Source organism: Brachionichthys hirsutus, chromosome 16, assembly GCF_040956055.1.
Source record: "Brachionichthys hirsutus isolate HB-005 chromosome 16, CSIRO-AGI_Bhir_v1, whole genome shotgun sequence".
Taxonomy (NCBI): domain Eukaryota; kingdom Metazoa; phylum Chordata; class Actinopteri; order Lophiiformes; family Brachionichthyidae; genus Brachionichthys; species Brachionichthys hirsutus.
Window position 1 is genome coordinate 2,063,248 of NC_090912.1, and position 12,499 is coordinate 2,075,746.

Here is a 12,499-nt window from a genome sequence, read left to right on the forward strand (position 1 = left end):
GAGTCCATAACTCATTTTAATGACTGTTATACAGAAAAAGTGAATAACAATCTAACCATGTAAGGAGTCTGCTAAGCATTCCCACTGGGGAAATAACACAACGAAACATGCCACTTAAAACAATGTAGATAGGGGATAAAGATGTGACATACAGTGTCAGACTGTAATCCTATTTCTAGTGTACATTATGAACTATTCAGTTTTCATAAAGATGTTCTTAAAGGTTCAGGTGCTGTGCATTTGCTGCATAATTTAAATACAAACAAAAGCAAATGCAAATAAATAAAAAACAAAGGGTTATTTCCTATAAATTAGAACCTCCTAGTCAAACATGTATTTTTGAAGATCAAAATTTAAATCTTAAATAAATCAGATGCAAACATGCAGTATACAAATTCTGTATATTTTATTATAGTTAGTTTCAAGGTGAATAATCATGAGTATCATATAAACTGTCTTTCCTCTCCTAAATATGATTAAATATCCGCCGCCTGTTGGGTGCTGTTTCTAACTCTTGCCACGAGATGGTGCAGTACCGCTGTAACTCACTTGGAGTTCAATAAACTTCCTTGAGACATAAACACTGACCCTGATACAATTTCTGCATACCCACGAGGAATCTATAACAACATAGCAAGTGAAGTTTTACTTTATAAATCCAACCATTGATCTACACCCAAAGTCCAAGTAAAGTCAACACCGTCACACACAGGCACGTCACGATACTGAGGCCATCAGGTTTGCATTCTCTTTACCTCCAAGAGAGGTAGCTGGACTTCTACAGCTGGAGGACGACTGCTCATCCCCTGGAACTCCGTGTTGTCTGTCCTCTCTCGACACAGCGGAGCATCGCAATCTTTATCTGTTCCTTGTCCCAGCAGAGGACAAGCAAGGTCTCGTATGAGATGGCTCGAGCTGGATCCCGTCGCTTCATTTTGCTTGGTGCCCTGCTGGCTCTGGCCGTGCCCTGTGCATGTCGAAGCATGGACTCCCGTCGGGGTGACAGAACTGACGGTGGTGTGATACTGCAGCCTTTCCGCGAGAGTGGCAGCGGAATGGATAGGCGTCTGGGAGTTGGAGTGATGACGCGTGGGCTCGGAGTTGGTTTGCTCGTGGGCAGAATTTATTGGGGAGCAGAGAGGGTTAGTGCTGCTTCCTGTGGGGACAGAGGCGTTATATGCCACCTGTGAAGCCTGACACATCGATGGGAAGCTCCTGAAGGCGGGGCTGATAGCGAGAAGAGATGGACCTCCTTGGGCGTGCCGGTGAGTCACGTAGGGGGAGCTCGGACTCGCTCTGAAGCTTTGAAAACTTGCGCACTGGCTTTGCAACCTGTGGGCTGCGGACCCATCTCTGTCAGAACAGCACAGGTGTAAACAAGGCGACATGGGGCTTGGGGTGTGCAGCAAGGTGGGACTAACGCCCTGAGAAGACATCCCACCGCAACCCCAGACGTTTCTGGCAGGGTGGCCGATCGCATCATGATGGAGGTGCAGCCCGGTGGCGATCTTCAAAGGGACATGGGGCTGCCAGGTGCTGGAGGAAGTCACCCTAGGACTGGCAGCCATTGGTACGCCAAAGGAATAGGAGGAGACAGGAGGGGCGCCGTGGAGCATGGCCATATGGGACGGGAGAAAATGCATGATGTCTTGGAGCCCATTGGCCAGGTTGGACACTTCTTGGTTCAAATTGTTCACCTGAAAGAAAAAGAAAAGGTAAGAGTTATGTAGTTTTTTATTTATTTACATTCTTAGACAGATAGATACTAATATTCCAAGATCTACTTTCAACTGTACCTCTTTGTTCAGTTTGCTGATGCTCTGTCTCACTTCCTCTGTCTCCAGAAGGACTTTAGAACTGAACCGGAACTGGTCTGAAACAGAACAGGTCGAGGAACACAGCTGGGCATTCACCCTACCACAAGCCGTACAATCCCAAATTTCTACGACCTCCCCTGTAAAGTTCACGCCTCACCTGCTGCATCCGTCTTTGTCTCGTTCCGCTCGACATTAAAATGAAACATGTGACCATTGTCCTCGATTCCATCCACGACCCTGCAGGAGACACAAATCCAAGCTTCGGATTATTAAAATGCCGCACAAACGGAATGATGGAGCGGGACGAACGGCTTACCTGGGGCTCAGGTTCGGCGGGCTAACGCAAGGTAAGGACGGCATGAGCAGGTCGGTCGGCCGAAGGTCGCCGTCGGGGTCGACCGTGAGTCGCATCACAAGCGAGGGAGAGAGCTTCTCATTGGGAAACGGCTGCGGAGAGGGGCTGCGACCCCGACCGTCCTGGACGGGTGATCGACAGGGGCGGAGCGAATTGTGTGGAAGCTCCTCCCCCAATAGGCTGAGGCGGGGCTGATGAACAGGGGTCCGTATTCCACACAGTAAAGGTAGCCGCCCTTTGTCTTTGCTCTGTTCCGCGTCATCGGCCTGAATAACACGGGGTAGCTTACGATCCATGGAAGCGCGGCTCTGAAGAGACAACGGATGAAACGTTTGCACACAGCCTTAAAGAGCCGAAACCCTTCCTCAAGTCTGGATGGAAAATTGCTTTTCATTTCCCATTAATTAGCACCATTTTATCCACCGTTTTCTCAGCTATGCACCCGATTCCTCGCAGGCAAGGTGCCACTTCCTGCGTTTACTGCAGGTTTTCAATTCAGGCGGAACTAATTCCTCACAATGTACATAATAGTTAAGGCGGAAGAAATGACCTTAATGAGGCACCCGTACCTGAGGCGGCATGGAAGACCACGGAATCTTTGTCCCTCCCTAGAGACATTTAAAGGCAAAATGAAACAAAAGAGACATTCTGCATTTGGCGGTTAAATAAAAGTGCCGTTAAGTAGCATGTATTGAAATCGCCTGTTCCTTACATCGGCCTCGCAGCCCTCCCGCAGGTTGTAGGTGAGGTTGTGGTGGATGTCGGCGCTGAACCGGCTGCCGTACTCCGGGTACAGCTCCAGCACCTCCCTCAAGGCCCTCACGCTGATGTACTGGAGGTCACAATAGGTCAGCGCCTTCACGTCCGCGTTGGTCTTGATCACCTCATCACGTTCCGGTAGGTCCGCCCCAATAAGGTCGCCTTTACCTGCAGGAATCAAGAAGGTCCATATAATAAGAAAAAAAAAGTAGAAAGATCAGGAAGAAAATGTTCCATAGTCTGAGGAAACCCACCTAGGATCGCCTGGACCACGCCCTCTTTCAGGACCTCCAGGGAGCCGGAGCAGACGAAATAGTTGGCTTGTAGGGCGTCTCCGTGGCGTAAGAGGTACTCCCCCGGTGCACAGAAGGAGGTCTTGATGTGCAGGGACAGGGAGCGCAGGCAGCCCCTGCTGGCTCGTTCGAACACGGGCAGCTGCAGGATGTCTTTGTTCAGATGCATGGCGATGTCAGCTCGCAGTTCATCCGGGAAGTCATGCAGCAGCTGAGAAGAAACGGGACGGGAGGGACAACATGTCCGAGTTATTCTTTTACTAACGAGCAAATACAAGTTTATTTACGGATGTGTTTGGCTGCTTTTACACAAAACGACGACCCACGAAAGGCAACAGAGGGAACACAGTTTCCAAATGATGTCTCTGTTTGGAATGCTGTCGGAATTTCATCCACCAATGGTTTGTGCAAATGGCAGGATGTGATTGAGGGATTTTTTTTTTGTTTTTTTGGCATGGATTTTAAAGATCGTACCAAAAAAACTGTGGCTCAAGTCGCCGGCAGCTAAGAGGCGACTGGAAAACGAGGCTGAGGGACATCTGCTGTAAACGAGGCCCAGGAACAAGCAGGGAGCTTTTTCTTATCTTCTATCCTCTTTCACCTCGTCTCTTTTTGTTCCTCTAGTTCATTGAATAAAATACATTTACATGTATTTTTTATTCACCTTAAACCGATATTTTTGCCACCATTGAAAAGGATTCAAACACGTTTCCGGGTTTTAAAGGTTGACAATCTCCCGGGGACGTGTGAAGACACGAGGTGTGAAATGGAGCGTATTCTGGGAAGCCGCGGGGGGGGGGGGGCGACTGTTAACTTTAATGCCGATTTAATTATCTGCATATGGTGGCAACGAGGGTGTAAAGAGCTCTTTCTATTTCAATCCCCACTCGTGTAATCGCAGAGAACGTCTCTGAGCTCTGTGGTCGCGTCAAGTTCCATTTGTGACACGTCGTCTACTTAAAGAAATAGAATGAGACTCCGGAGGATTTGAGGCGACCCACATTTTGAAGGATGACATTTCTGGATGTGGAAACGATCTCCTCACCACAGGGAGAGGAGGGGGGGGGGTGTCTCCTGCACAATCAAACACACTGAGTTCATCCGAAAAGGCCTACGTTTGGATCCCTCGCCCACCTCGTTGGCGTTGATGCCGTTATTGACCGACCAGGTGGCCTGAAAGTACTCCAGCATCCTTTGCTTCAGCTGTTGGGGCAGCCGGTGCACCCGGATGAAGTCCTTCAGATCCTTCATCCGGGTGTGGTAGAGGGAGCGCCTGGAGTACATGCGCTGGATGATGGCCGTCACGTTGCCGAAGACCACGGCGTGCATCAGGGCTGGAGGCGACGGAGGAAGCAGCGTTACGGTCTTCTCGTATTTGATTCAATGTTTGGGCTAAACGGTCGGCTCACCCCCCATGAGCATGATGCAGATGGAGAAGATCTTCTCCGCGTCCGTGTTGGCACACACGTTGCCAAATCCGACGCTGGTGAGGCTGCTGAGGGTGAAGTAGAGGGAGGCGATGTAGGCGCTGGGCACGGAGGGCCCGCCCGCGGTGCTGTTGATGAACGGCGTCTCCAGACGCTTCCCCAGCTCCTGGAGCCAGCCTGGATGGACGCGGTCAGACGTTCGCAGGTGAATTTAAGGTGAACGAAACAAGAAAGACAAAGGCCTCACCTATGTCCCAGGTGACGGGGTCGCTGCTCTCGATCTCCTTGCGTCCGATGACGTACCAGACGCAGGCCATCCAGTGGGCCAGCAGGGCAAACACGGACATGAGCAGGGTCAGCACCACGGCGCTGTACTGCGAGTAGCGGTCCAGTTTCTGCAGCAGGCGCAGCAGACGCAGCAGGCGAACCGTCTTCAGCAAGTGCACCAGCGAGGTCTGTGGGCAAGGAGAGCAGAGCGAGCAGGTAAAAAAATCATCGTTGAGAAGTAGCGGCTTTTATCCGGTGAATCAAACATGCAAAGGACGCCGCCGGATGATCGTTAAAGGAACAGGGAAATCCGTTCGCATGGATTACATCCAAGGACTGCGACACTCGAAACTCACAACTGTGATGTTGAAAGCGTAGAGGAGGTCAAAGGGCAGCGCGGCGATCAGATCCACGAAGAACCAAGTGGTGCAGTAGTGGAGGTAGATGGATCTGGCGTCGTACACCACCTGACCGGACTGGCTCACGTAGGTGGTGCGGAAATTTAGAACGATGTCTGCAAAGGAGGAGGCACCGAATAGCGACACGTGAGGAAGAAGCGTGGGACGTCCAATGAAACGACGCCGAAAGAAATGTCACTTTCAAAGTCAATGAAAACTTCCTGTCAAAATCCATTCCTGAGAATGTTGTTTGTCAAAGGCGTCAAGGCGAATTCTGTCGGCATTCCCTTTAGTACCACCGCGAACGTTGCAACAGCGCCTCAAGGGCATAGTGCACATTCGCGGAACGTCTCCATGGCGATGGCGTTTTACTTAGATGTTGTGTTTTTGTGCCAGATTTTAATATGTATTAAAAGCAATCCCTCCTTCCAAATATATAAAATTATATATAATTTCACAATCCCAGGTCTGGATCCGGTTGTTCATGGTTCCGGCTGTTGCGTCCAAACAGTTCACTATTTCATTCACGATTTTATTCAAAGGGATTTGTCAAGAAGACTTGAGGATGAAAGTCACTGCCGGCCCCCAGACAAACTTAGTAAGGGGGGGGTCGACCTCATGACAGATGCGCCATTGCACCTCTTTTTGACTAAACTGCAGGACGAAGTGAGAGAATCTAATTACGATTGGTAACCTAGGGCAACAGAGACACGATGAGTGGGCGAGGAAAGGTAGGAGGTTTAGTTATATGCTAGCCATCGCCAGGGAAACCGCTGCAGCTGCAGTGGAATATATTTAATGTTTTTAAGTCTCTTCAAGACGCCGAAGACGTCAGTCGTGCAAACATTGGAAATGTGCAACATTTATCTTTCTGAAAGAAGGATGAAGCTGTTTCAAATCTGAAACGATCGTACCGAGGATGAAGAGCATCTCCACGGCAATGTCGGTGCCTATGGTGCTCTGACTGACAATCGAGGGGCGCTCGCCGCCCTCGTCGTGACTGACGAAGCAGATGTCGTAAGGCACGGCGACGGCCACGTAGAAGGTCGCCAGCAGGATGAGGCAGTCCCACAGCGCCTTGGAGATGCTGTAGTGCAGCAGGATGAAGCGCGACTTCGTCACGGCCGCCACCTTGTACTCCGGAAGGGTCGGTTTCTGAAACACGCTCTGAAAAAGACGCAAGTGTTACAGCATCCGCCCCACTGGTGGAGGGCAATTACAAACGTATGTCCCTGGGTGGAGGTGGCCATGTCTGTGCAGCTCCGTTTCGACACCTTCCCACGATGCTCTGCTGTTTACTGTAAATAACGGCTTTAATTGCGCTCACATTATTGGTCAGCTTGCTTTTGCCCCTTTTGGTGAACAGGTCGGCCATTTGTTGGAGAGCGGCCCTGCCCCTCCGGTGAGTTTGAGAAAAGCCGGATTGATTGGTTTTCCGGCACTGGCCGGCGACCTCCGGCAAACCTGTGTGCAAATAAAAATACAAACGCAGTTTCAATTCAGTCCGTTTCCACCTCAGATTCCAAGAATAGATGCTGCAGAATGGAAATGTGAAGTTAAGACAGTCTAGAATGAAGCACAGCTTTGGAAGGTAAATAAGAGTAGACGGGCCTCACCGCCTTCCGGGCTGCAGGCGTGGCGCTTCCGTAAGGATTCGCCGAGGTCTTTGAAGGACAAGAGGAACAGCACCACTTCGCCTTTCTCGTTTTTAATCGGCACAATATCCAGGAGGCACAAAAATGCACTTCCTGAGGATGAGAGTAAGTTAACCAAGAGTAGACCAACCGGCGATGGGATTTAAAGCCGTCCTCACCGGTTTTCCTGTAGAAGCAGATCTGGCCCTGGTATTCCTGCTGGCCCTCCAGGGCCTTGTGCACCCGCTGGATCACGCTCTCGCTGGTCTCGGCGCCGTGCAGGAAGCTGCAGGCGCAAGTCTTCTGCATCACCTCGGTGCGAGCAAAGCCGGTCAGCTCGCAGAAGCCGTCGGAGCAGTAAACGACGGGGTATCCGTGGCGGCCCTGGGCGTTTCCCAGGAGGAAGTTACTGTCTGTGAGGGGGGAGTGAGAGGTTGGAGGTAAAGCCATCGGTGGAGGAGGGATGGAAACGACCGAATGAAGGGTGGGGGAAGGGTTACGCGTTATTGAGCAGCTCGGAAATCCTTCAGGCCAGGCAGCCGATTTCCTCGACTCGTCTCTTTAACCTTTTCTATTCTCTCCAGATTTGTTTGCAGATTTGCAAACAGGAAAGAACTTTTTGTTCTCATTTTATCTGAGCCGTTTTATTTGCTTTCGACTCAGAGCCCTGAACTCGTCAAGTGCACATCTGAGAGCGATTTGAAGTCGATGGATTTTTGCAAGGCTCCAGCTGACTCTATGGGGGGGGGGGGCCGAAGCCTCACCGAGGCTACCACGGAAAACACACACACACTATTTCATGTTGCATAAAAGAAAATGTTGAAAAGAGTGTCTCCTTCATCCGTTCTCTTATCCTGGTGGCCACAAGCTCAGCAAGGAGACGTTCCTTCTTCAACGCATCCAAGCTCCTCCCTCAGGTACGGGCGTTCCTCACCCCAGCTGGGAGAACGATTTCACCCCCCCAGCGGGTTTAGATCGGAGCTATCGGTCGTACACGTGAAGATGCGCCAGCCGCCTCAACCTCTTTGTGTGATCTGTTGAATTGCATCGCCTCACATTTCCATAAGTGTGTGCGTGGGCTCAACATTTGCCAGGGCGCTGAGGGTTTAGTGTCTGTGTTTTTCTTGTTCCTCTTACATAATTTGTATATTTCGCCCAATCCCTTTTCCGCTCTGCCCAACGACAGTGAAATAAATTTCGCTGTAAATATTTTTTTTAATATTTAAATTCATCCGGAAAATACTTAAAAGGTTAGGCGTCTTATAATAAAACTTCTGGTTTGAGCCCTTATTCCATAAATACATCAGCATTTGTCTTTCTAACTCATTAAAGTGAAGTGGACTTCAGCACTGTGGACAGCTCCATATCCTATATCCTATGGAGCTGTCCACAGTGCTGATCCTGAAAGTGACATTGACTCGGGGACTGTTCTTTATCTTGCCCACTTCGGTTGTTTTGGGGGGGGGGGGGGGGCGTTAGCAAGTCCATGTTGCAGAGGAAAAAGACAGGCAATTAGGGATGTGTGTGAATACACCGGATAAAGGGTGCAGTTAATCTCCCAACAAAGTTACACTGACATCGTTCCACGCTTGAGTTGCCATAGCAATTATTGCAGCAAGGAATGAAGCATATGGCAACGCTGCAATTTGTCACCTTCAGAGCTAACGAGACTCCGAAGCACAGATCCAGCCCCAAAAAAAGTACCTGCACGAAATAGAATCAACCTGCGAGCCCGATTACGGCTTCATTAATCCGATTGACGACATGCATTTGCTTTAACACGTGTCAGCGCAACCTTCAGGGGAAGATCTAGGCTGGATCCGTTAGCGCCACCCGGCACCAAGTTATTTTTTCCTCCACGTCCTTCTTACTTTTCCCGCCACTGCCAGTTCCTCTAAGCTGCCTGTAGTTCAAAGGCAGAAGACGGTTTGCTTTGACAGGCCGAAGAATTGTGCGTGTGAAACTTACTCGCGGCGACTTTTCCATTGTTTTGGCTGGGCGTTCTCCCTTCTGTCATTCAGACACAGTGCTCTGTATGGCTAATTATCCCTTACTGCACTTATGAACAGGAGCAAAAAAAAAAAAAAAAAAAACACACACCATTCCAGCACCTCCCCGAGCAATCAGGAGGAGGCCTGACAAGCAGGGGTTAGAAATAGACGCAGCTTTCCACCACGGGGTCCGAGACAAATGATAAATCTGGTTCTATAATACCTCGCCTCGGTTCACCAAGTTAAAAACAAAACACAGTTTTAGATTTTGTAAGTGTGACTTTAGACTTCGGAGCGTCTAAAGGCCATCTGTTGCCGGTCGGACCCTTCACCTCCCACTCAGCCGGTGTCGAGGACAAAGCAACAGCAAGACGGCGTGAAAAACAGAATGGATTCGTGCTACAGACAAAGAGAGCGCCGTCCCAATGTGTCTGGGAATCTGCCAAACGGTCAAGGACATGTTCAATCGGACCCGCGGACGTGTCGTCACGCCTTCAGTCGTGTTCCGGAAAGAAGAAGGAAAGAAAAAAAAAATCTGAACGCGATATTTATAAAATGTCAGTGAAACGTTGTCTCATCAGCTTCGCAGTGCTTCAAAGGTTTTCGATGGAGGCAGTCGTGCAATTATTTAATTGCAGTCTCCGTTGGAATTGCGATAATTAAATGAGGTGCCAAAACAAACTCGCTTCTGATGAATCTATTTTCAGCAACAACAAATTGGCGGTTTTTGCAATAGGAGCGCTGCTGCCTTGTTAGCATCGACCTCATGCTTAGCTTCACCTCTCCTGTCTGGCTGACTTTAAATCCTTTAAAAAAAGCTACCAAGAATACAATAAAAAAACTGTAAACCTTTAATTTTGCTTTCAAAGGATTTCATTCTACGCTCCTTTCCTTTTTTTTCTTGATTAAAGCGGAAACGTGTAAAACATGAAGGTCGACGTTGCTACATTTAGCACAGTTAGCTGCAGCGCTAGTACTAGTTTGTGTCTGGACTGTGACTATGACCATGGGTGAATGGGTTCGGGTTAGGGTTGTGACATCACAGTAAACGACTGGATGCATACTGGGACTGAGCAAAGCCTCAGAGGTCGGGCAGAGGTCAGCAGGAAGGTTAACCAGGTGAACTACTGCCCCTAGATGTATGAAACCTTACCAGAGGTTAATCAACATAAAACACAGCTAATTCATATTGCCGAGGCACTTCTGTCCAGTTCTTTAAGGAGTTCTTAAATAATTCTGAAAGAATTTGAATGAATTGAGCAATTATCAAAGTATTATGACAGATTACTTCTTTGCTTCTTTATTTATTCATTAATATTTTTAATCTAAGATTCTAACAATGAGTCTTCCTGTTGGCTCAGCAAGTGTCACATCACTTCCAATATATCTTTCCCGGCTACGCCGTCCGTCTCCATTTCCAGCTCTGGTTCTCATTCACAACTTGCAGTCGGATAATTGGATGCCACTGCTCTTGGACACATTTGGTGACAGCGGCGTTTTTCACTCTCTTAAAAAACGGGCTACAAAAAAGCCACAGTGGACTTCGCGTGACAGTTTCTATACTCACGGGTGCCATCAAAGTGTTTGCCGATGGTATCCAGGAAGGTGTTTTGTGGCGCGAGGAGGCCCTTCATCACAGGCATCTCGTCCCGGATTGAAGGAAAGCTGCAGACTTCCGAACCGTTCCCACCAGTTTCTTATGGTATTCCCTGAAAAAGACCCACGGTGGCGTCCCCTCCTGCTCTTTCAGCTCCTCCACGATGCTCTGGGGCAGCACAAGTTTGCTTTTGTTTTGTTTAGTTCTGTATTCTATATTTCAGAGAGAAAACGAGCAACTTCCACAGAGCAGAAACGTCTCGTCCTCCTTTTGAGGCGGCTCCGAGGCGTCGCATTGTCTGCAGCTCCTCTCTGCATCCCTCTCCTCCCAGCTACAGCATCTCACCGTGGTTCCTGCCATCGCTCTCTCTCTCTCTCTCTCTCATTCCCTCCCTCCCTCGCTCTTCCACAACCATCCCCCTCGCTGCTCATTGTGTATTTGTAAGTTCTCTCCCATCAGAAATCACTCTTTTCTTTCCATATCTGCCTTCCATTCCAATATGTGTGTGTGTGTGTATCTACATCACCATATTTTATATCTTTGATACCGACACTCACACACACACACCTTTGACCTTTGACCCCTCCCTGTGAAAGTCGCTGAGCTGCAAGCTCGGAGGAAAGTTTGCCTGAGCTCACTCTCTTAAAAGAAGATCAAATATTTAGCCCAAACCTTCCAAGAATGAATGAAAGACACGTGTCCAGTTTTGTGTAATCTTATTACACCATGAATCCGTTTCCATATAGGATACACAAACGTATATATTATCTGTAAATACACATATTGATCAGATATTGATCACAAGTCCCAATGAGCTTGAACCGTCCTGTCTTCAGCTTGAAACAGCGAGCGGCGCCGAACTTCTCCACCGACTCATCCGCTCCATGTGTCGTCTCTCTCCGTCCCTCTTCCCAGTCCTCTTCCCCATAGTCAGGATCCCCGCCGCCTGGTTTCTGGATCCGTTGAGGAGCAGATGGAGTCGGCTCTGCAAGTGATCCTCCTCCTCTCTCCTTTTACCCAGGGTGAGAATGCCGGCGGCGGCGTCACCCGTGAGCGGCGGCCCCGAGGCGTTCCTGTCGGAGTGACACAGCAGCACGTAGAGGCGACAGGAGCGAGGCGACTGGCAGCAGCACTCGGATACAGTTCGATCATCGCAGGCCACCGGGGACAGCAGCAGCATCACGACCAGCGGCAGGAGTTTCTGCTGCCGGGCCAAAGAGACAGAGGAATAAGATGTATGACCTGAATAATCCTCAGCATGTCGCCGGGTAAACATTATTTACTTTAATATCCATGATCAATACACAGAAATACATGTCAGACAATTTCAATGAGAAATAATACATGTTAAAATCATAACTTTTAAGTCAAGGATACGAAAACGATTAAAACACTTATGCATACAGGCGAAAGGTGAAAGGAGCATTTCATATAATTATGTGCGTATATATGAAATAAATGCCCAATCCAAGAGAATATATTTTCTCTAGATTAAATTTGTGCAAAATGTGTTAATCCTGATTAAATTAATTAAAAAAATATCATAATCACAGACCAAACAAGGAATAACAAAAAGAATCAAAAAAAAGAAAATCCACATAATTAAATTTATAAACACAAAAAAATATATAAAACATACTTCAAAGTCAGCTGCCTCCGTTGTGAATAAAATCTTACCCTCTGGGGCATCCTGGAGTCTCTCGGGGAGTTGGCGTGGAACCAGGTCATCGTCTCGTGAAGTCGGTTCCTCGGACCCTCAGACGAGCGTCTTTTATATTATTCTGGTGGACGTCATTCAGGCCGACCGGGAATGTGACACACACACAAAAACCAAACCCTGAACTCTCTTGTTTCTCTCCTTTCTTGTTCATTTGAATGGCCGCCGCCGCTAATTAGCCTCCTGCGGCGGATGATCTCCTAGGTGCTTCTCGGGAACGACTGGTATTCCTTTGTTGCTGCAT

The 12,499-nt window shown here is 48.7% G+C and overlaps 2 protein-coding genes across 2 annotated transcripts; both read right to left on the minus strand.

The window, feature by feature from the left end:
• Positions 1–734: 734 nt before the first annotated feature.
• kcnh4a (potassium voltage-gated channel, subfamily H (eag-related), member 4a) lies at positions 735–10,584 on the minus strand. Its single transcript, XM_068749742.1, has 15 exons — positions 10,509–10,584; positions 7,130–7,363; positions 6,933–7,064; positions 6,644–6,780; positions 6,231–6,483; positions 5,275–5,432; positions 4,899–5,106; positions 4,634–4,828; positions 4,359–4,558; positions 3,186–3,435; positions 2,874–3,099; positions 2,134–2,478; positions 1,975–2,054; positions 1,797–1,873; positions 735–1,697 (listed from the first exon to the last, which is right to left on the minus strand). The coding sequence occupies exons 1-15, from the start codon at positions 10,582–10,584 to the stop codon at positions 735–737; spliced, it is 3,534 nt and encodes a 1,177-aa protein (XP_068605843.1).
• A 786-nt stretch (positions 10,585–11,370) lies between these two features.
• On the minus strand, positions 11,371–12,266 carry hcrt (hypocretin (orexin) neuropeptide precursor). Its single transcript, XM_068750465.1, has 2 exons — positions 12,216–12,266; positions 11,371–11,739 (listed from the first exon to the last, which is right to left on the minus strand). Exons 1-2 carry the CDS (start codon positions 12,264–12,266, stop codon positions 11,371–11,373), a joined length of 420 nt encoding a protein of 139 aa, XP_068606566.1.
• Positions 12,267–12,499: the final 233 nt, after the last annotated feature.

Bases quoted from the DNA above. Each gene is read 5' to 3' on its own strand.
- kcnh4a (XM_068749742.1), bottom strand. From the start codon at position 10,584: ATGCCTGTGATGAAGGGCCTCCTCGCGCCACAAAACACCTTCCTGGAT. The intron at 3,100-3,185 runs GTGGGTTTCCTC...TGATTCCTGCAG, and splicing joins CGTGGTCCAGGCGATCCTAG to GTAAAGGCGACCTTATTGGG. The intron at 2,479-2,873 runs GCGATTTCAATA...GTCTCTTCAGAG, and splicing joins GAGGCCGATGTAAGGAACAG to CCGCGCTTCCATGGATCGTA.
- hcrt (XM_068750465.1), bottom strand. From the start codon at position 12,266: ATGACCTGGTTCCACGCCAACTCCCCGAGAGACTCCAGGATGCCCCAG. The intron at 11,740-12,215 runs GTAAGATTTTAT...GCCCGGCAGCAG, and splicing joins ACTCCAGGATGCCCCAGAGG to AAACTCCTGCCGCTGGTCGT.